Raw genomic sequence first — 21,592 nt, forward strand, 5'->3', positions numbered from 1 at the left:
CTGAGCCATCTCTCCAGCCCTGAAGCCTGAAGTCTGCATTTTTAATTTTATTATGTATGTAGGTGTCGAGCATGCATGCATGTTTCCATAACAGGTGCATGCAGTGCTCAGAAGAAGGTGTCAGATCCCCTAGAACTGGGTTTTCAGAGAGCTGGGAGCTGCTATGTGGGTTCTAGAAATTGAACCAGGTCCTCTGGAAGAGCAGCCAGTCCTTTGATCCACTGGGCCATCTCTCCTGCTCCTAGAATCTGAATATCTTGATTTTAGAAGAATTTAACTCTAGAAGGTGATAGAGAAGAATGTTCTAGTCTTTAAGACAGGTCTCACTGTGTGGCTCTGACTGTCCTGAAATTCACTATGTAGCCCAGGTTAGCCTCCAGCTCACAAAGAAATACCTGCCTCTACCTCTGGTGTGCTGAGATTAAGAGCCTGCACCACTATGCCTTGCTATGTTGTTCATTCCGCTAATAACAAACCTAACTACAGCCTGGCATAATGGCTCATGCCTTTTATTCCAACACTAGGGAGGCAGAGAGAAGGCCACCCTGGTCTATTTAGTGAGTTCTAGTCAGCCAGGCAACACACTTTCTTTTTGAAAAAAAAAAAAAAAATAGAAGCCAGGTATGGAGGTGCACACCTTTAATCTCTGTGCTTGGGAGGCAGAGGCAGTCAAATCTCTGAGTTCCAAGCCAGCCTGATCTGCAGATGGACTTATAGGACAGCCAAGGCTACAAAGAGAAACCCTATCTAGAAACACAAAGAAGGGCTTGAGAGATGGCTCTTCTAGAGGTCCTGAGTTCAATTTCCAGCCACCACATGGTGGCTCTCAAACATATGTTATGGGATCCCAATGCCCTCTTCTGGTGTAAATTTTAACAAACAAAAGAACAGAAAAAGAAACCTGCCCCTGATACAATGTTGAAGAACTAACTCAAGTCAATTCTTCTTTTTCTTCTTCATTTTTTGTTGTTGTTGGTTTTTTTTTTTTTTTTTTTTTTTTTTTTTTTTTTTTTTTTTTTTTTGAGACAGGGTTTCTCTGTGTAGTCCTGGCTGTCCTGGAACTCACTCTGTAGACCAGGCTGGCCTCGAACTCAGAAATCCACCTGCCTCTGCCTCCCAAGTGCTGGGATTAAAGGCATGCGCCACCACCGCCTGGCAAGTCAATTCTTCTTATCAATACTATCTTCACAGTTCCTCCTCCCTGTGTTTGTGTGTGTGTTTGTGTGTCTATAACTCAGCTCAAGCACATGTGTGCGCGTAGTCTATAACTCAGCTGTGTCCCAGCCCTGGGCTTCTATTTTGTTTTCCTGTCCAAGTTTTATCATCTTCTTGACCTACAAAGTTGAAGGCACTCTAAACCCAATCCTGTTTTAGACGAAGCCCCATGAATACTTTTAAGGATTTGACAACTTCATTGTGGTTTTAAGCCTGGTGAACCAAATCCTTGTGTTCCTCACCTGGGCCTGTGTTACCTTCAAATTATGCAGTCCAGGCCTCTCTTGGGAAACTAACAGATATAGGAAATGCCCTGGACCTCACTGAAAGCTTCAGCCCACAGATCCCTGCCTCTGGTTCCCACCCATAGATTCCGTATGTATGCCCTGGGTGCCTGTGCCTTTCTGTCATGGCTGGAATTCTCTCACTAATGCACACTCTCGCTCAGTGTGGGCCTTAGACATTTTCACAACCCAGGCCTATTGCTCAGGCCTATAGTCTTAGCACTGAGGAGATGGAGGCAGGAGGATCAAGAGTTCAAGGACATCCATGGATACACAGCAAATTTGAGGCCACCATAGGCTGCATGAGCCCACTTCAAACAAACAATGGTGATTTCAGTGAGAGGCCCACATAGACTCAGACGTTTGAACACTTGTTTTTCAGTTGGTGGAACTGTTTGTTCAGCAAGAATTAGGAAGTGTGGTCTTGCTGGAGGCGGAGTTTCAGTGCAGGAAAGCTTGAGGCTTCAAAAGTCCCCATCCCTTCAGTTAGCTTTCTGTTTGGTACTTGTTGACGGAGATATGAGCTCTCAGCTACTGCCCCAGTACCATGTCTGCCCGCCCTGCCTGCTGCTGTGCTCCCCGCTATGATCGTCATGGACTCAGCCTCTGAAACTATAAGCCCCATATAAATCTTCTTTAAATTGCCTTGGCCATGGTATCATATCACAGCCACAGAAAAGTAACTAAGACACAAACCAAACCAATGCTGTCAGCGTAGGAACTTGCAGCTCAGAGCTGGTTGGATAGCTCAGCAGGTAAGAGTACTTGTGGGAACTGGAGGACTTTTTATTCCCAGAGTCCATGCTTGAAGGAGAGAACCAGTTCCTGAAATCTGTCCATTTATCTCCATACTACCCACACACATACAATAATAATAAGTTTAAAAAATTAAAAAAAAAAGTCTCTGTAGCTTGGCAGAGACTAGGGTAGGAAATAGAAATTCTTGTCTTAAAAGTATGCAGATAAAAAAACAAGTATGCAGATATGCTGAGCATGGTGGTACATGCTTTTAATTCCAGGCAGAGGAAGGCAGACCTCTGTGAGTTTAAGGCCAGCCTGATCTACATAGTGAGTTTTAGGACAGCCAGAGCTATGTAAAGAGACCCTGTCTCAAAACACTATGTTCTATATACACACACACACCACTGGGAAAAAAGATAAAAAGTTCAGAGGCACTCTCCTCTAGTCCAGCCCGGATGCAGGAGACCCTGCTTCAAAAAGACAAACCATACATACAAATAAGAAAGAGTATAAAGGGATGACTTCAAACTCTAACTTGCTATGTACTGCACTCTGCACGTAAGAGTTTAAGCAGCTTATGGCCATCTGTGAGGCCTGCAGCCATTGCCCAGGATTTCTTAGTTCATGGATGCCACAGTGGGTTTTGTCCTTACTCCCATTCATTCAATTTTTCTCTTACCTCAAGTACTTGGGATTGCTGTCTTGCTAGCTATTTCTTTTGCCTAGCATACATTTCTTCCTTTTGGCCATGGTCAAGACAAGACATCCCAGTATGTAGACGTAGATACTGCTGCTGCTATCATCTTGGACCTAAACCACCTTGAGAGAGTCTTGTTATGTAGCCTAAGCTAGCCTCAAATTTGTGATCTCCAGCCTCTTATTTCCCAAGTACTAAACAGCCTACCACATGTAGCTGTTTTATAAAGCACAATTTGTATAATACATTGAAGATGCATACTTTATTATTATTATTATTATTTTGCCTGCATGTATGCCTGTGTGAGGATGTTGGATCTCCTAGAACTAAAGTTACAGACAGTTTTGAGCCACCATGTAGGTACTGGGAATTGAACCTGGGTCCTCTGGAAGAACAGCCAGAACTCTTAACCACTGAGCCATCTCTTCAGCCTAAAGGGACACACTTTATTTTCTAAAGGTGTGCACTTAGAAAAGTATGGACTCTCCCTAAACCACTGGTGTTTTAGGCAATCTTGTTCATTTCTGCCTTTCTTGCTAAGACCTCCTTGGTGAAGTTCTTGGTGGAGTGTGTTCACTGGCCAGCTGTCCTACTATTCTCTTCCTTTGTTCCTAGCAACCCATGTGCTTGTGTGTTAATATTTTTAAAGGTTTATTTACTTTATATATGTGAGTACACTGTTGCTCTCTTCAGACACACCAGAAGAGGGCATCAGATCCCATTACAGATGGTTGTGAGCCACCATGTGGTTGCTGGGAATTGAACTCAGGACCTCTGGAAGAGCAGCCAGTGCTCTTAATCTCTGAGCCGTCTCTCCAGCTGTGTTTAGTTGTTTTAAGCCCACCAGGTAAGGAGCTCCATGAGAGAAAGGAAGCGTTCATCTTGCCCATGTTGGCCCTCTTTGGTGTCTGCCACATTATCATCACTGGCTTACTAAATCTAACATCTGTCAGTTCTCTCCATTCTATGAGAGTCTGCTTTGCAACTGTGTCTCTTTTTCTGTCTCAGTTCAAAACTCAGTCATGTAGAAGATCTGTGATGCCCCCAACCCTTCCCTGTTCTACCTCAGTCTCTGTTCACTGAATGTCCTCCACACATTAGGGCTCCTTTAAGGGTCATTTTGAGCATCGCAAAAACATTTCTCAATGCCCAGTACATCTGTGTTTTGAATCCCAACATAGTTGACAACTAATTACATGCCTGTTGAGTATTGCGATGGCTCTCACTTCTAGACTGTGGGCATGGAAAACACTGTTTCACCAGGTGGACACTGTTGAAAAGGGAATCCCTGGAATAAAAGAGATAAACCTCACCATCCTCAAGTAGCCAAGTTCTAACAAAGGTGGGTGCCTGTGACCTCAGCAACCAGGAGGCTAAAGCAGGAGGCAGCTGGACATACAATTCAATGGAAGAAAGATTGCTTAACGTTTCCAAGGCTCTGGGGTCAATCCTCAACACAGGGTGAGGGGAATTCCAATGAACTACATGAATGAAATACCTAAAGTCTACATTCCCATGTGCCCCTTAGGTAAGCCGCTCCATTAGTTCATGAGTTCGTTATGAGTCCTGCCCACCATGACCACACCCTGTAAAGATTCCAGAACTGGAGTGTGTGTGAGCCAGAAATGAGACTCTCTACCTTCTCTTGCGCAGGGTTAGATAAATGAAGACTCCAAAGTTCTTTATGTGCCTTTTTCTTTTTTTTAATTTTTTTTCTGCATCAACAGTCTCCCCCTTCCCTCTGCAACCAATTACTCAGAAAGGCCAGGACCTCAGTCACTTAAACAAGAGACCTCAAAAAGCCAAGGCAAGCCAGCCTAGGATTAGCAGGCTCCCTCCAACAGGCCCCAGAGTCTGGATGCTGGTGTCTCCACTCAGAGCCTGGTAGTAAAAGCTGGTGCAGAATAAGGTAGTTCCAGAAGCTAGCAGTAACCCTGCCTGAAAGAGATGGAGAATGGAATACAGGAGTCTAAGAACAAAACGATCTGAGGGAGTGAATGGGGTTTGATTTAAGTTAGGCAAGGGGAGAGATTACCCAAACAGGTTTTCTGCAATAGGGTACACCTAACAGAGCCAGGCTGTGCAGAAAGTGGTGTTTGTTGGCCTTGTCAAAGAGCTGTAAGAAAAAGAGAAGAGAGATTTTCTAAGCAATACAGAAGCCCAGTACCTGAAGTTGTACAAAGGATCGGATCGAAGTCCATTCACTTCCAGCACTTCCACCTCTGAAGTCCTAGTTTGCTGCTCCCCCAGTCTTCAAGCCACAGCTCTGCAGTCCTTGCTGTTCTAGGGACCTACGCTTCATTGCCTTCCCATTCATCTCCCCACCCGCTCCCAGTTTAATGAAACCCAAACATTGCGACAAGTCCCGGAACCCCAGAGCTGTTACTTCACCTCCTTTCCGTAGGCATCCGGAAATTGAGCGCCTGTGGAGAGAAGCAAAACCTATCAGATCTGTATTGGCTCAGACCGTCTCAAACCCCAGGGCACCTAAGTAGACACTGGTGAAGAGGGGCATCCATGGAAGCTTCTGATTGGTGGAAACAGATGTAGTACTGAGCTTTTGGACCTAACGACAAACTTGAAGGTTCGGGGTTCCAAGAGCTCTCTATTCCATAAAAGACAGGACACTTCCTAGTAGGTCCCTCCCCGCACCAGACCCCAAAGATTGCCCCCAGCCCAGCTGCATCCCACGTCCCCTGACCGTGTGCCCCGTAGGAGGCCAAACCCAAGGCCCCAGCTCCGGACAAGGCACCCAGGCGGCGAAAAGCAGCCCCTACCCCGGCCATAGCTGTGGGTGGTCACGCGCGGAACCAACACCGCCCTGACCACCCAACAAGCCAGCCAATCCTGATTGCCCATGCAAATAAGGTACAAAAGTACCCAATCAGGGCTATATTCATTTCAGAGCCCGGGTTCCCTTACAGACGTCTTTGTAAAACTTCTGCTGAATGGAGAAGATGTCTGGCGGGCGGAGAAACTAGAACCAATTAGGATCGGAGGAGCAGATCAGTGGGAGGCGGGGTTGAGGGTGGGACTAAAGGATTTGCGTCACGGATTGGCCCACTTTCCAAGTTGATCGCCTCTTCGACACCCCAACCCCACACCTCCAGCTAATTATAAAGATATCGGTCCCCCACAAAGTTCCACCCCCTTTCCCACAGGCTCCTCCTGTTCGGCTTCAAACCAGACCCACTCCACGAAAGGGGCGGCCCCACAGATTTCTAAGCCCCACCCATTGCCAGTAAACCCCTCCCACTCCATGATGGCTCCGCCTCTGTGCCTAGAGGCCCCGCCTTCTTAGTGTGATGCCCTGCCCTCTATAGTTCAGATATTCTCCCCCTTGCTAGACCCGGAGAGCCCCGAGGGTGGGAGATCCGGGGGTGGGGGGAGGAGGAGATGTCTTCACCCTGCTCTAGTTCTCTACGTCCATCCGTCCGTCTGTCCACTCCCACCCCCTTCACTGTCTTCAATCCCCCCACACTCCAGAGGGCGGGTGGGCAGGCGGGTGCGAGCTAGGGGTGTGCGCCGCTCTCTCGGCAGGGGGCGGGGGAGGCGGCCGCGCGGTGACGCGCGGGGCTGCTGCGGCTGCTCCGCCGGCGGATCATCACTCTGGAGCTGGGATGGACGCGGGGCGGGCGGGCCCTGGCGCGCAGAGCCAGGAGTCCGGGCCTCCTGGCTACTGAGCGTTCCCCAAAGCCTCCCCTAGCCCTTGCCTTCCTTCCTAGGAGCCGCACCGACCTCTGCCTCGAGGCTCGGGACTCGGCCCCCGCCCTCTTCTGACTCCCCGGATCTCCCTCTCCCGCCCGCCCTCGGGATCGACTAGATCCCTCCCCCTCCCCGAGGATTCCGGCTGGATCCTTGCCCCTGCACCGCGGATTCTGCGCTCCGGGGCTCCGGGCCCCTAGGGATTGCCGTGGACTCCTCCTCCAGCACCCGATCCCTTAGGATCTTCCGCCTGAACCGCCTCCTGGTCCCTCGAAGCCATCCCAGAGAGCCAGTGGATCTCCAGTCCAGTCCTGTCCCATTGCTTCCTCCTGGCTCAGCCTTCCCCACTGCGGGGTTCCCTGTTCTTGAGCTCCCTCTGACCCTATACCCTAGCTTTCCTTTTCCTGGGGATCGACTGGATCCCGGCCCCGCCCCCCGGGGCTGGGGCGATCCCCCTCCCCCGCCGGGTGAGGCGCTGCAGGCGGGGGCTGGGCCTGCGGGGCCGCGGGGGCTCAGAGGCCGCCGCCCCCCTTCTGAAGCCTGTCCGCCCCCCACTCGGAGCCCTGGATGGAGGCACCACGGCCCCAGGGCTGATCCAGGTAGGAGCTAAGCCATGTTGGGTGGAGGGGGCTGCGCGGCGGTCCATTGGGGTCTTCCTCTTCCCATATTCCTCCCTGCGCCTGGTTTCCCCCAGCCTGCTCTGTCTGCGTGTCTCCGCCTAAGGATGCTCTCGCCGTGTCTCTGCGTCTTGGTCTCTTTGTCTCTGCCTCTCTCCAGTCCATGAATGATCCTTTGAATGGGCCCACAGACCCCGTGTGTTCCCATCTCCCCCTCCCCCTCCTTCTCCCCTTCCCGGCCAAGCCATTTTCCCCACTGCAGGAAGGGGGGGGTGCTGCGGCCTGAGCCCCCGTCCCTCAACTCTCCCCGGTTGGGGGAGTCAGGCCTGGGCTGGAATGGAAGAGCAAGGCAGAGGGATCGGGAGGAGGGGGAGCAAGATGTGGCAGAGATGAAGAGAGAAAATGGGGGAGAGAGTAATAGAAAAAAGGAGAGAGAGAGAGAGAGAGAGAGAGAGAGAGAGAGAGAGCGAGCGAGAGCACTTGAGGGAGAAAATCAGAGAAGGAAGGTATTTGGAGGAGAGAGCTATGAGAAACACCAAGGAGACAGAAATGAGAAAAGACCGAGGGGTGAGAGACTGAAGGCAAGAGCTGGAGCAAGCCAGTTAAGGCCAAGGAAAGATGCTCCGAGGGACCCTGTACAGAGGAGAAAGATGGGGGAGGGCTCTAGTGGGAGGGGAAGAGAAAAAAGCTAGTTAGAGGAGAGGAGGCAAGGGGCCCAAAGTACCTTAAGGGAAAGGGGTGACTGAGGCAGGCCGTGATGGGAGAAGGAAGAGACAGCAAGGCCCAGCCTGGCATAGGAAGAAGAGATGGGGGGTGGGGGTCAACTACAACCCCCCTTCAGCTGATGGAGAACAGGAGCCTAAAAGGGCCTGAAAAGGGGAGGGCATGACTGGGTGTGAGTGGTGAGGACTCCTGTGTCCTCATCTCTGGAATAAATTGACACCTGCAGAGAGCCACCCGCGGGCTGGCGCCTGGCTCTGAAAAGCCCGGCGTCAGCAAACAGTCCTGAAGGGGGGGTGCTAAGGGGGGGCTTACTGAAATGACCTGGGTGTCTGCCCTGCCTACCTTTTTACTGGTCCTGCCCCTGCTGCCTGGGTACCCAGGCATCCAAGCAGTAATACTGGGGGCCGGCAAGGAGAAGGGGAAGGGGAGGGGGGACTCCTGGGATGAGAAGATACCTGAGGTTTGCCTCAGGACGTAGGTCAAAATGCTTTGCAAAAAAGACCTCATCCAGGGTCCAAGGCTCTTTCAGATTATGGAGGGGGATTATGGGAGGTAGGCTTATTTGAGAAGCCAACCTCAGTACTGGTTCTCCTATACACCCCCCCCCCCCATCTGCTAGAGACCTGGTCAGTAGGGTTAGGCTCTGACCGGGCTAAGCAGAATGGGGGAGGGGGCATGTCTCTTAGGATTCTCTGTTCTCCTAGACTACCCTTCCCTTCATTTATACTTCTTCTTTGATAAGATTGGGTGAAACTAGCGTTCATTGCTCTGTCCTCTCTCTCATGGCCTGAATGGACTCAGCAACCAAGCAAGCCCCTTCCCCTCTTCCTCTAGACCACCCCCCTCCAGGGTTAAAGCTGCAGCTGGTTGCCGAGGTAACATTGCGGGGCAGCATCCTGTCTCCCAGCAACCGGCTGCAGGATCATGCATCTGTCCCTGGATTTGCCCCTTCAGCATCCCCTCCTCACTCTAACCCCTGGCTCTAGGCACCCCAACTTCTAAGGGAAGACATGGAAGGGCCTGGGGAGAAAAGGGTTCCCAAGTGCACAGATCTTTAGGGAATGGTACGCTGATGGGGACAGAAGGTACTGGGGTTTGTACAGTCCTGAGAAGGCCCAGAGTCTGGCCTGGGGTGGGGGTTCAGCGCCATGAAATTACAGCTCAGGAGTAATTAACACGTATAAACAAACCCGCCACTTCCTGCTAATTAATGACTTGGTATTTTTATTTTCTCTTCCTTGTCTATCTCATTCTCTCCCAGGGAAGTGGGGACTGGGACTCCTGAGTCCCTAGGGTGAGCCTGCCTAGGGAGAATAGAGGCAGGAAAGGGCCACCCTGAGTCTAGGACCCTCCCTCCTCAGACCCTGCCCTGGACATTTACCACATCTGACGCCACCCCCAACTTGGGTCTCTGCGGAGGGAAGAGGGCAGCTGGGGGAAGGGGGTAGGTGTCAGGGGGCCTGCGGGTGGAAGAAAGGGGTAACTTGATCTGAAATTCAAGCCACTAACCACTTGTCTCTTGTTTCCCCATCCTTTCTGTCCTCCCCATCCAATTTCCCTTCCCTTCTTCCACCTCTCTGTATTTTTCTGTCTGTTTGTCTGTCTGTATCTTGCACACCCCGTCCGGGTCCCCGTTCTCCCCTTCACCGGGCAGGTCGGGCCTCCCAGCATCTTCTTCTACCTTCTTCCCCTTCCCCGCCCCTTACCCCCTCCATGGAGAGAAATAGACTCCTCTTCTGTCCCTTCTAACCCAGGTCCCTACCCGTCCCCCTCCTCCTTCCTTTCCCCCGCCCCCTCCTCCCTCCTGGGGCGAGGGGGGCCTCCCTCCCTCTCCCCCCCTTCTCTCTCTCCGAGGGGGGGGTCAGGGGAGGGAGGGGGGGTCCCCCAATCAGCATGTGGCTCCTGGCGTTGTGTCTCGTGGGGCTGGCTGGGGCTCAACGGGGAGGAGGGGGTCCCGGCGGCGGCGCCCCAGGCGGCCCAGGCCTGGGCCTCGGCAGCCTCGGGGAGGAGCGCTTCCCGGTGGTGAACACAGCCTACGGGCGAGTGCGCGGTGTGCGGCGCGAGCTCAACAACGAGATCCTGGGCCCGGTCGTGCAGTTCTTGGGCGTGCCCTACGCCACGCCGCCCTTGGGCGCCCGCCGCTTCCAGCCGCCCGAGGCACCTGCCTCGTGGCCCGGCGTGCGCAACGCCACCACCCTGCCGCCCGCCTGCCCGCAGAACCTGCACGGGGCCCTGCCGGCCATCATGCTGCCTGTGTGGTTCACCGACAACTTGGAGGCGGCCGCCACCTACGTGCAGAACCAGAGCGAGGACTGCCTGTACCTCAACCTCTACGTGCCCACTGAGGACGGTAAGGGCACAGGCACAAGGCCGGGCACCCCGTGGACACAGCCCACAAACGCACACGCAGACCCTCAAGCACAGGACCGACTTCTGCCCCTAAGATGGGCCCTGATGGGCAGTGAGGGGCAATATGTCCCTGCAAGGCTCTGCGGATCCTCCGAGGTAAGGGTGCCTGCTTATCAGGCAGTCCTAGGAGCATCCCATAAACATCTCGCAGCAGAAACTCTTTGTGCTCTAGAAGGAAGGGTAGCTGGCATTAGGCCAGGCTCACCCATCTTCCCCTGAAAAAGGCACGCAGTCAGACACTTAATCTCAATGTTGGTGGCTGGCGTTCAGGTAACGGATGACTCCAAGGCTTGCTCCAGCCTTGCCTCCACCTCCTGCCTTTCTCCCCACATAACCACCTCCACATTTGAGTTCCAGCCACTTGAGTCCCCATCCTCAGGCCGACTTGCCCTGTCTTCTGTCATATGGCACCTATCAGTCTCGTAACTGAGTTGAGTACCCTTGTCAGTGGTATTCAGTGACTTCTTATGGGAGATTTCTGTCTCCTATACAGATGTCCCTCCACATTCCTGATGGGCCAGGGAAGCTTCTTAGCAAAGGCCCTTCCACTCACAACACAGCAGCCCGTCCCCATCAGAACATCCTCCTTGGGTTTGAGATGCTGTTTTTGTGAATGAATTCCTGTTCACTGTGTGACAGCTCTGTACCCCAGCACTTGCTGCCAGGTAGCTTTCCACTCACCAACCTTCTGCACACCAAGTTTAATCAGAATGTTTCCCAGCTACACACACACACTCACACACACACATGTACACACACACACACACACACACACACACACGCTCACACACACACACACACACACACACACACACGAAAACCAGCATCACAAACAGCTCCCACATTGCCTTTTGACATGCAATCTCACCACTCCAAAACATTTCAACACGTCCACAGAGCTGACTCTGTCTGCTGCACGCTTCCTCCAGCTAGTTTTTGGTAACTTTATGTGCAGGCCTGGTAACCAGGAGCCCCGAATGAATCCTGTACCTCCTCACTGTGTACTGAAGTTCTACAGTAACTGAGACTCAAATGTGTAAAATGACCATTTGTCCAGCTAGCCGTGTGTTCCAATATCTTACAAGTTACAGCTCTCAACCCCTTCACAGAGTACACATGCCAATACTTCCCTGAAATGGTATTCCCATTACCCACAGGAGCCCCAGCCTTCCCTTACTCCTGGATTGCTCTGGAGCTCTGCCTCATCATGTGCAGTTTTTTATACCCACATTATCCTTAGATCACCCTCCTGAAAGGCCCAATACTAACACCCTTTACCTTGCACCAAGATTGCTCTTATGCCAGTCACAGGATGACTCATGTACCTTAACCTGCCCATGTCCGAGCTAATACCTCCCATATGGACCACCTCCTGCCCCGCCTTCCAGCTCCACCTTCTAGCTAACTACCCCTCCTCAGGTAAAACCATGACTTCTAATAACCTATCCACAAGATTTTGCTGCCCTCTCCCAGAGCCCCTTCCCTTACCAGTCCTGCACCTTATCTCTTATCTCCCTGAAGTGCCCGTCATCCCATCTCACCGCTGCTATTCATTGACTTTCCATCACCGTGTGTGTGTGTGTGTGTGTGTGTGTGTGTGTGTGTGTGTTTTGCATGCACACACACATGCTTTTGAGACAGGGTCTCATTCTGCAGCCTAGGCTGGTCTAGAACTCACTATGGAGCTCAGGCTCTTCCGTGAACTTTTGATAATCCTCTCGCCTTAACCTCCTGAGTGCTGGGTTTATGAGCCACCATGATCAATATAGCACCTACACTTTCACATAAGCTATCCACCCCATGTCTTCCTCATGGTGACTTTCTTGTCACGCCTATATGAACCACCTAAGATTTTGCACCGCTGGACTGTCCACTCCATCTGCACACAGATCATTCCATCCCTCCTTCTCCCCCTCCCCACTCCATTCCACGCCTTCCCACACCTTCTGTATTTTTAACCATTGCATATTGCAGACCTGACTGGGGCCTGACACATTCAGGTGATCTCACTAAATCTTCACACCAGCTCTAGGAGGAAGTGGTTGACTCAGACACTCACACACACACACACACACACACACACACACACACACACACACACTCCACAGTCTCCTGGTCATGAATACCCTGCTGACTCCATCCCAATCCATCTCCTTTCACAAAATAGAGGCCCTGGTCCCAAATCCACCAAGTGTCCATCATTGTCAGCGCTAGTCTGAGCCTTATTGACCCCATCCCTCTCTGAGTTTTGGGGAGAACCAGTTAGCCTGGGGAACTCCCTGAGACTCTTCAGTCTTAGCTCTCCCCTGACTAACCCCCAAATCCAAAAGAAGTCTGACAAAGTCTCTGGGCTCTGCTGGGACTTTTGCTGATCTTAGCCCCACTTTCTCTCCCAGCATGACACCCTCTTTATGTATCAGACTGACCCAAGGAGAATGAATACCCCCAGAGGGGAGGAGGGCTTTTTAGCAGTGAACCTAGGGTGGGGCTGGTGATCCTAAGGGAAAAATCACAATTTGGTGGGGAGGAGAAGAGGCCTGGGCAAGGGTTGAGGTGGGTGGGAGTATGGAGGGGTAAGTTGGAGTGGAGGGCAAGACCTGATGACCCCTTTCCCTGCTTTGCCCACATTGGGGAAGTGGATGAGAAGCCAGGCCTGTGAGTGTGGATGGAAGAGAAGTGCTGGGGTGGGGGAGGCTGGATAGGGGGCAGGTGGACAGCCCGAGCTGACCTACCCACAGCCCTTCAGTTGGCAGCGGGGGCTTCTGGAGTCAATGAGCAATGGGGTGGCCTGCCCCAAACCCATCCTGACTTCTGACCTCCAGAACAATCCAGAGGGAAGTAGAGGTCTTTCTGCACAGTCTCCTTCTACAGCCTGAAGTGGACAGCTCATAGCATGTGGCTGGCCCTGAAAGGAGTCTGTGTGAAAGATGGTCTGGGTAGCAAGCCAGCCTTGATGTCCCTAGGCTCTCCCCACCCCCCATCCCCTAACACCTTCATTTCCAACAAGTAGCAAACACACCAAAAAACCAAGTTCTTTCCAATTAAGTAACTATGTCTCAAGACAGCCTCGCCACTCAGGCACCCCACCCCTCAAACCCACCTTTTCTTTGGGGCATGACTTTTTCTGGGGAGGGGAAAAATGGGTTATAGAAACGTTTTTCTCTTTTCTTGGTTTCTTTTTCTTGCAAACAGATTTTGCTTTTTTTGGCTTATTTTTTCTGCCTCTCCCCCTCCCCTTTTCTGCTTTCTCTCCTCCCCTCCCCATCTACCGCCTCCCCTGACCCCATCTTTCCCCACAAAATTGTCCTTTTTTCTCTGTTTTGTGTTCCCGGTCTTAGGTCCGCTCACAAAAAAACGTGACGAGGCGACGCTCAATCCGCCAGACACAGGTAGATTTAAAAATCCCGCTGATGCATGTGGTTGCTTTGAAGAGGACTCTGATGGCCCTGCCCCTAACTAAATGTCCCTACAGCTCTCAAGGACCCCCCACCCCCAGTTGTTCTCCCGACTAAAAATGCAAAAGAAAAGAAAAATTTTTAACAATTGGAAAAAAGAATTCTGAAAACTTCAAACAAAATTTGAACAATGCTGGACCCACTAGTTAACCTGCAAGAAAAGCTAGCCATGGTGAGCTAAGGTCGAAAGAGAAAAGGGAATTGGATTGACAGAAAGAAAAAAAATGGATAAAATGCTGAGAGTTTGAAAGAAATCTGGACTGTTTTTGCAACGTGTAAAATGTACCATTTGACCGGAAAAAAAGTTTTAATCTGAAGCAAAATAATATTTGAAAAAAATGACAAATTAATGACATTAATCAAAACATTAGAAACCTGCTACGATTTCTAACCAAAGCCTGTCAGATTAAAAAAAAAAAAAAAAAAAGTGAACATCTGAAATGAATCAAAGGATTTGAAAATTTTTAAAAACAGGGCCCAATATCTTGAAGTTTCACCATAAAATTTTGAAATAATGCAAAGAATTTTTTTCTTGTTTTCTTTTTTTCCCAAATGGAGCTTTTTTGTTTTTTCTTTTCTTGTTGAATCTGCCCCAAGATCTTCTTGCTTTTTGGTTGTCGTTTTTTTCTTTCTTCTTTCTTGATCCTGGTTTTTGTTGTTGGTTTTGAATTCTTGTTGCCCCCACCCCTCTTCCTGTTCCTTCCCTTTCTAATATCCTCCCCCCACAGGGAGAGGCCTGGGGGAGGGTGGGAAAGAAGGAGGACATTTAGGGCAGGCCCCTGGAAGGAAGCACATTGTAAGCTTAAGGCTGGAAGAAAGTACAGCATCTTGGGGACAGGCATAGAGAGAACTCTGGCCAAAGAAGTCCAGAGACCAGAGCAGGGGGCAGCAAGGGCCTGTCCTAAGACTGGCAGGTTGACCTGGCAGAATGCGGGAGGTGGCACAGGTGCCAGATACCAGCTGTGGGTCTAAGCCTGGCTCCCATGGCAGATGTTAAACACTCTCTACCAGTGAGCTAGAGACCAAGGACATGCCAAGAGTTCAGAGAGAGCTGGAACTGACCCCAGACTCAGGACTTTAGAGAAATCCTCAGCTAGCAGTGGAGAAGCAGGAGAAAAAAAAAAAAAATATATATATATATATATATATATATATATATATATATATATATATATTCATATTTTTGAGGACCCTGACAAATCCTCCTGGACTCCCAGCCACCCTCACCCTCTTTTGGAATTTTCACTCCGCCGTCCAGCCCAGAGCTTCATGGCCTGTTACATGTGGCAGCGATCTAAAGGATTCTTTTGGACATGGCAGCAGGGCTTCAGTGTAGGAGGGGCCAGTTTGGAGGGCGGAGAGACCAAGAGTCAGAGCTTTACCATGACTTCATTAAGCAGGCTCTTTCCCACCCTGCCTCCTCCTGCCACAGTAATTAGGCTGGGGGTTGCCATGGTAACTGGGGAGGTGACCTAGAAAGGAATTAGGGCGGGGAGGAGACCAAGCCCCCAGGGACCCTAAGGCCTGGCACCCCTCACCCACAGACTAGGGTGCCATGTGGAGCTGAGGCCCAAGCCTGAGTCTGAGGAGATGCCAAGGCCCTCCCAGCATCTCCAGCCATAGTCCCAGCCTTAGTCTGCTCTTCCCAGGAGCAGGAAGGAGATTTGTTGTGTGTGTGGAGAAGCCCTGAGGAGGGCCACTTCCTACCTTTGGCCTCTGTTGGGCTTCTTGGAAAGTGTGCCCAACATTTGGTGAAGTGTTTGGACTCATGCTGGCCAATGATGAGGAGGGACCTTCCTCTAGGCTTAGCTGGGGAGGGAGGAAGGGGAATCCGGTCTTGCCCCCCGCCAGGGACGTTAGTGACAAGTCCCCTGAGCCCCAGGCTGGTCCTCAGAAGGCCTGGGAGCTCCAAAATGCTGCTTCTAGTCTGACTGTGTCCTTGTCCCCGATCTCCTGGCCCACCTGCTGCCCCCTCCCCTCGCAGATATCCGGGACTCTGGGAAGAAACCGGTCATGCTGTTTCTACATGGCGGCTCCTACATGGAAGGCACCGGGAACATGTTCGACGGCTCAGTCCTGGCTGCCTATGGCAATGTCATCGTAGCCACACTCAACTACCGTCTTGGGGTGCTCGGTGAGGGTGGGCAGTCAACTCTTGGGGGGGGGCAAGGTTTGGGAATCAGTCCTGGTGGGCAGGGTCCTCCTGAGTATGCCAGAATACCCGATAGACTTACACTGCATTAAGCTCCTGGCTGAGGGGCAAAGATGCCGTGACACCTCCAGGGAGCACCCTTCTTCTACTCCTAGGTTTTCTCAGCACTGGTGACCAGGCTGCAAAAGGCAACTATGGGCTCCTGGACCAGATCCAGGCCCTGCGCTGGCTCAGTGAAAACATTGCCCACTTTGGAGGTGACCCTGAACGCATCACTATCTTTGGGTCTGGTGCAGGGGCCTCCTGTGTCAACTTGCTGATCCTCTCCCACCATTCAGAAGGTACCAGGAGCCTCCTCACCTGACTTTCCTTCCCCAAGCCAGGACACTACCAATTCTCTCCTTCCTTTGGCTGATAAGAGCCTAGCCTGAGGTCTGCCTGTCCCACCAGGATTGTTCCAGAAGGCCATTGCTCAAAGTGGCACTGCCATTTCCAGCTGGTCCGTCAACTACCAGCCGCTCAAGTACACGCGGCTGCTGGCAGCCAAAGTGGGCTGTGATCGAGAGGACAGCACTGAAGCTGTGGAGTGTCTACGCCGGAAGTCTTCCCGGGAGCTAGTGGACCAGGATGTGCAGCCTGCCCGGTATGGGGATGGGAGAGGGCTGGTCCAGGTCTCTGCTTTCCTAACTGGTTCCAAGGAGGTGGAGGTGAGAGGTTCTTAGAGGCAATCTAACTGGGCAAGGAGAAGTGGGCTTCAGATACCCCTAGTGCCCCAGTTAGCAGCTGCCCTTATGTGGAGGTCACCGTACCATATAGATCGAGCACATGGTCTCACAAAATGCTTTGGGAGGATGCCCAGAGGGGCCAGCATGCTCTGAAGGACTCTATGAGTCTTTAGGTCATGGAGAAAGGTGTTCTAGGGAGAGGGAGGCACCTATGTGTGGTTAGGAGACCATGGGCCCAGAGGAGGCCAGCAACTGGATGATAAGACCTTGTCCCCTTCTCCCCAGCTACCATATCGCCTTTGGGCCTGTGGTGGACGGCGATGTGGTCCCTGATGACCCTGAGATCCTCATGCAACAGGGAGAATTCCTCAACTACGACATGCTCATTGGTGTCAACCAGGGAGAGGGTCTCAAGTTCGTGGAGGACTCTGCAGAGAGTGAGGACGGTGTGTCTGCCAGCGCCTTTGACTTCACAGTCTCCAACTTTGTGGACAACTTGTATGGGTATCCAGAAGGCAAGGATGTGCTTCGAGAGACCATCAAGTTTATGTATACGGACTGGGCTGACCGGGACAACGGCGAGATGCGGCGTAAGACCCTGCTGGCACTCTTCACTGACCACCAGTGGGTAGCCCCAGCTGTGGCCACTGCCAAGCTCCATGCCGACTACCAGTCCCCTGTCTACTTTTACACTTTTTACCACCACTGCCAGGCTGAGGGCCGGCCAGAGTGGGCAGATGCAGCACACGGGGATGAGCTGCCCTACGTCTTTGGTGTGCCCATGGTGGGCGCCACCGACCTCTTCCCCTGCAACTTCTCCAAGAACGACGTCATGCTCAGCGCGGTGGTCATGACCTACTGGACCAACTTCGCCAAGACCGGGTGAGGGCGGCTGGGTGGGGCACCCTGCAGGTTGAGGTACCCTTGCCTTCTCTCCCACCTTCCCTCACAAGGCCGTCATTCCTAGAGGAAGACATGGGCTCCTATATGCGCCTGCTCTCCTGAGACAAACTGCTGAACCTCAGTATCAGACACTGAGGGTTGGAGAGTCAATAGTGTTAGAAGGTCCCTGTCTTTTCTGAGGGTAGGCTTTCTTAGGTGGCTTTGGTGTGACTGCTGTCTGTCCAGCTTGGCCTGCATCTGAGTACAGAGAATTTCTGTCTGTGTGTCTCTGTGTCTTTGCTGAGGTCTACTGACTTCTCTGCCGCCTTCTTCTTCTTCTTCTTCTTCTTCTTCTTCTTCTTCTTCTTCTTCTTCTTTTTTTTTTTTTTTTTTTTTGGTTTGTTTGTTTTTGTTTGTTTTTTTGTTTTTGGTTTTGTTTTGTTTTGTTTTATCTCCTGGCTGTTCTCACCAGAATTGTCTTCCTGGCCCTGGCTGTATCTCATGTGCCTGTCTCTCCATTTCTGTCTCAGCTCTGTGTCGCTGGATATCTCTTCATTTCTGTCTTTCTTTGTGTCTCTCGCATCTCCCCCATCTCTGTCTCTGTGTGTGAGCGTGTGTGTGTGTGTGTGTGTGTGTGTGTGCACGCGCACGCACGCGAGAGAGTGTGTGTGTGTGTGTGTGTGTGTGCACGCGCGCGCGCGTGTGTGTCTAGCAGGGCCTCACTATCTAGCCCAGGCCAACCCTTTCTCATGACTCTTAAGTGCTGGGATTGTAGGCATGCACCACTATGTCTAACCTTTTCTAGCGGTAGGTGTTTCCTGATCTCTCGATCTCTGATTTCTCCCTCCCCTCTGCTGCTCCATCCTCCTTCCGAGCCTCACCCTCACTCCTTTCCTTGCCCTCCTGTACCCACAGTGACCCCAACCAGCCTGTGCCACAGGACACCAAGTTCATCCACACCAAGCCCAACCGCTTTGAAGAGGTGGTGTGGAGCAAGTTCAACAGCAAGGAAAAGCAGTACCTGCACATAGGCTTGAAACCACGCGTGCGCGACAACTACCGTGCCAACAAGGTGGCCTTCTGGCTGGAGCTCGTGCCCCACCTGCACAACCTGCACACCGAGCTCTTCACCACCACCACTCGCCTGCCTCCCTATGCCACACGATGGCCACCTCGCACACCCGGTCCTGGCACTTCCGGCACACGCCGTCCTCCCCCACCCGCCACTCTCCCACCTGAGTCTGATATTGACCTAGGCCCAAGGGCCTATGACCGCTTCCCCGGTGACTCGAGGGACTACTCCACGGAGCTAAGCGTGACTGTAGCAGTGGGTGCCTCCCTCCTCTTCCTCAACATCCTTGCCTTTGCCGCCCTCTACTACAAGCGGGACCGGCGCCAGGAGCTGCGGTGCAGGCGGCTTAGCCCACCAGGAGGCTCAGGCTCAGGTGTGCCTGGTGGGGGCCCCCTGCTTCCCACTGCTGGCCGCGAGCTACCACCTGAGGAGGAGCTGGTATCACTGCAGCTGAAGCGGGGTGGTGGTGTTGGGGCGGACCCTGCTGAGGCCCTGCGCCCTGCCTGTCCACCCGACTATACCCTGGCCTTGCGCCGGGCACCGGACGATGTGCCTCTCTTGGCCCCTGGGGCCCTGACCCTGCTGCCCAGTGGCCTGGGGCCCCCACCCCCACCCCCACCTCCTTCTCTCCATCCCTTTGGGCCCTTCCCACCACCACCCCCTACTGCTACCAGCCACAACAACACGCTACCCCATCCCCACTCCACCACTCGGGTATAGGGGGCGGCTTAGGGAGGTCTGCCTCCCTAGCCCTTCCCAGCCCAGGCCACTTGAAGGCAGGGAGGAGGACTTGGCACCGGGCTTTACCCCTGTGGATCTGTCAAACTTCATGGAGCAGTGTTAAGGTGGACATGGGATTCCTCAATGGGAAGCGAGTTTTTCCCATGCAGTGAGCCCCATTATCTCCTCTGGACCTGGGCCTTTGAACACCTGGGGGTATTTTTTTGCCCTCCGTTGGGACACCAGTCTTCGGTGTGTGGAAATGTGGAAGTCTTTTTGCCCATGTGAAGACATGCTTTCCTCATTGGGGGGGAGGGTTGTTTTCCCATGTGCAGGGTGAAGTTTGTTTGGTTTTTTGTTTTTGTTCATTTGGGTTTTTTGTTTTGTTTTGGGTTGTTTTGTTTTGTTTTGTTTCTGCCCTGGACACATGTTGGCCTCCTCAAAGAATTTCTGCGGGGATTTGTACCCCATGCCTTTGCCTTCTCCTCCCCATCCAACTCCCTGGAGACCCTGGAAGTGATGTGTGCACATATGGTGACCCTTGGCCGCCAGACAATACATGGTGGTACTTGGGGAGCAGCAAGGAAATCACAGACGCCCTGGACCCCGCTCCCCACCCACCCCTGAAAAGCATGTTTCTTCCCCATGGCACAAGTCAGGTTAAGCACGTTCTCCCTGGAAGCCTTCATCTTCCACAGACAACACAGATTTCCTGCTAGAGGAAAGGGAGGATCTGTGTGCATCCCAGTATTGCCTGGAAACTTACCTTCCCATGGTCCAGGACACATTTCATCGAATGGAAACAAGTTCTTGCATGTGGATGTGTGTTTCCCAGGTAGAGGGTCCCTCGCTCCCCAGCCCTTCCCCTGCGCTCTCCCACACCTCAGATCCAGCACATACTTCCTCCTTGCATAGCAGGTGGGAACAGACTTCAAACTGACAGAAGCCACGTGGGAAGTACAAACCTCGAAGGAGATGCCGAAGTGGGAGGATGGGGCGCATGGCACATGTCACACAAGAGGCCAGGCATGTTTAACCTAAGCCCTCATGGGGCCTGAGGACAGCCTTTTTCTCAGTCCTTGAGGATTATTGTTCATCCGTGCCAAATTGGGTAGATGGGTTGGGAGACTCTTAAAATGTGCCAAGGATCCCCTAAGTTCTAGTCCAGGGAAGGGAAATGCCAGAAGCAGGTGGCAGCTAAGGTGGTCCCCCGCACCCCCCACGCTTGTGTCTCATCCCCATGTCATTTTTTCCTTCTCTGCCTTGGTTCCTCGTTCTCCATCACTGGCTCCTTCTTTGATGCTCTCTCCCCATCTCAGGGTCAGACCAGCCTTCTCTCTTCACCTTCTTTAACCTGTCTCTCCTCCCTGATTGGCTGGATTGAAGAAGAAAAGAAGCCGAGGAAGGGGGAGGGGAGGAGTCAGGGAAAAAGGTTACATGGACAGGCTGGGGAGAGAATGAGGTCAGCTGTACCAAGGAGCAGATGGAGGGGGCCGTGGGGGACAGGGCAGACAGCAGCAGGAAGATTCTGAAAGGAAATGTGAGAGGCAACTGCCCAGAGGTCTTTGAATCTGGACCTCTTGGGGAAAAGAATGATGTCAGGAGGGTTTAAGGGACACCAGAGGAGGTGTGGCTGAATTTTCATGTATCGTTTGGCTTTCTGAGGGATGTTAGTGCCAAACTTGTATAGGGGTGGGGTGCTGTCTTCCACTGACACCCAGATCCAGAATCCTTGGTCTTGAGTCCCTTGTCCTTTCTCCATCCCCTCAACCCCCATGGAAATGTAGTTCTTTTCTGGCCCTTTCCCCTGCCTGGTCTAGCAATTCTTGGAACAGCCATGCCTTCCAAATGCTATCAACCTGGGCCCTGAGCCCTGTAAGCAGATGCCCCAGAGCTGGGGTGTGACAGAGGGGCTGGGGGACCCCATGATACAGCCACGGACTCCAATGCCCAGCCCCCTTCCAAATAATCCCATGTCCCCACCCCAATCCTTTGCGGCTCTGTACACATTTTTAAACCTGGCAAAAGATGAAGAGAATATTGTAAATATAAAAGTTTAACTGTTGGTTGTGTCTCCTGTCATGTTAGCAGGTGGTGGGAGAGGGTACCCAGCTCTGGTTATACCTGTCATGTTAGCAGGTGGTGGGAAGAAGTGCCCAACCCTTTTCAGGAAATAACTCTTGAGATCTGAGGAG

General features: G+C 52.2%; 2 protein-coding genes across 6 annotated transcripts; one reads left to right on the forward strand and one right to left on the reverse strand.

The window, feature by feature from the left end:
• Positions 1-4,615: 4,615 nt before the first annotated feature.
• On the reverse strand, positions 4,616-5,793 carry Tmem256 (transmembrane protein 256). The gene is made up of 4 exons (XM_034505943.2): positions 5,639-5,793; positions 5,329-5,360; positions 4,973-5,053; positions 4,616-4,875 (listed from the first exon to the last, which is right to left on the reverse strand). The coding sequence occupies exons 1-4, from the start codon at positions 5,721-5,723 to the stop codon at positions 4,732-4,734; spliced, it is 342 nt and encodes a 113-aa protein (XP_034361834.1). The 5' UTR covers positions 5,724-5,793; the 3' UTR covers positions 4,616-4,731.
• Positions 5,794-6,362: 569 nt separating this feature from the next.
• Nlgn2 (neuroligin 2) lies at positions 6,363-21,462 on the forward strand. Of its 5 annotated transcripts, none has more exons than XM_076936500.1 (9): positions 6,365-7,241; positions 9,244-9,426; positions 9,637-10,332; positions 13,730-13,780; positions 15,831-15,980; positions 16,154-16,339; positions 16,449-16,641; positions 17,009-17,605; positions 18,521-21,462. In XM_076936500.1, exons 3-9 carry the CDS (start codon positions 9,876-9,878, stop codon positions 19,395-19,397), a joined length of 2,511 nt encoding a protein of 836 aa, XP_076792615.1. In that variant the 5' UTR covers positions 6,365-7,241; positions 9,244-9,426; positions 9,637-9,875; the 3' UTR covers positions 19,398-21,462. The 5 variants fall into 5 exon arrangements, with proteins under 5 accessions (XP_076792617.1, XP_076792615.1, XP_076792616.1 ...); XM_076936501.1 differs by having other exon boundaries at positions 9,344-9,426; XM_076936502.1 differs by lacking the exon at positions 13,730-13,780 and having other exon boundaries at positions 6,363-7,241.
• Positions 21,463-21,592: the final 130 nt, after the last annotated feature.

This window comes from Arvicanthis niloticus, chromosome 6 (genome assembly GCF_011762505.2).
Source record: "Arvicanthis niloticus isolate mArvNil1 chromosome 6, mArvNil1.pat.X, whole genome shotgun sequence".
In the NCBI taxonomy this organism is placed as follows: Eukaryota; Metazoa; Chordata; class Mammalia; order Rodentia; family Muridae; genus Arvicanthis; species Arvicanthis niloticus.

Excerpts from the sequence above, each read along its gene's own strand:
- Tmem256 (XM_034505943.2), bottom strand. The coding sequence starts at position 5,723 with ATGGCCGGGGTAGGGGCTGCTTTTCGCCGCCTGGGTGCCTTGTCCGGA. Across the intron at positions 5,361-5,638 it reads GGCCTCCTACGGGGCACACG|GCGCTCAATTTCCGGATGCC; the intron begins GTCAGGGGACGT and ends TTCTCTCCACAG. Across the intron at positions 5,054-5,328 it reads CGGATGCCTACGGAAAGGAG|CTCTTTGACAAGGCCAACAA; the intron begins GTGAAGTAACAG and ends TTTTTCTTACAG.
- Nlgn2 (XM_076936500.1), top strand. The coding sequence starts at position 9,876 with ATGTGGCTCCTGGCGTTGTGTCTCGTGGGGCTGGCTGGGGCTCAACGG. Across the intron at positions 13,781-15,830 it reads GCTCAATCCGCCAGACACAG|ATATCCGGGACTCTGGGAAG; the intron begins GTAGATTTAAAA and ends CTCCCCTCGCAG. Across the intron at positions 17,606-18,520 it reads ACCAACTTCGCCAAGACCGG|TGACCCCAACCAGCCTGTGC; the intron begins GTGAGGGCGGCT and ends CTGTACCCACAG.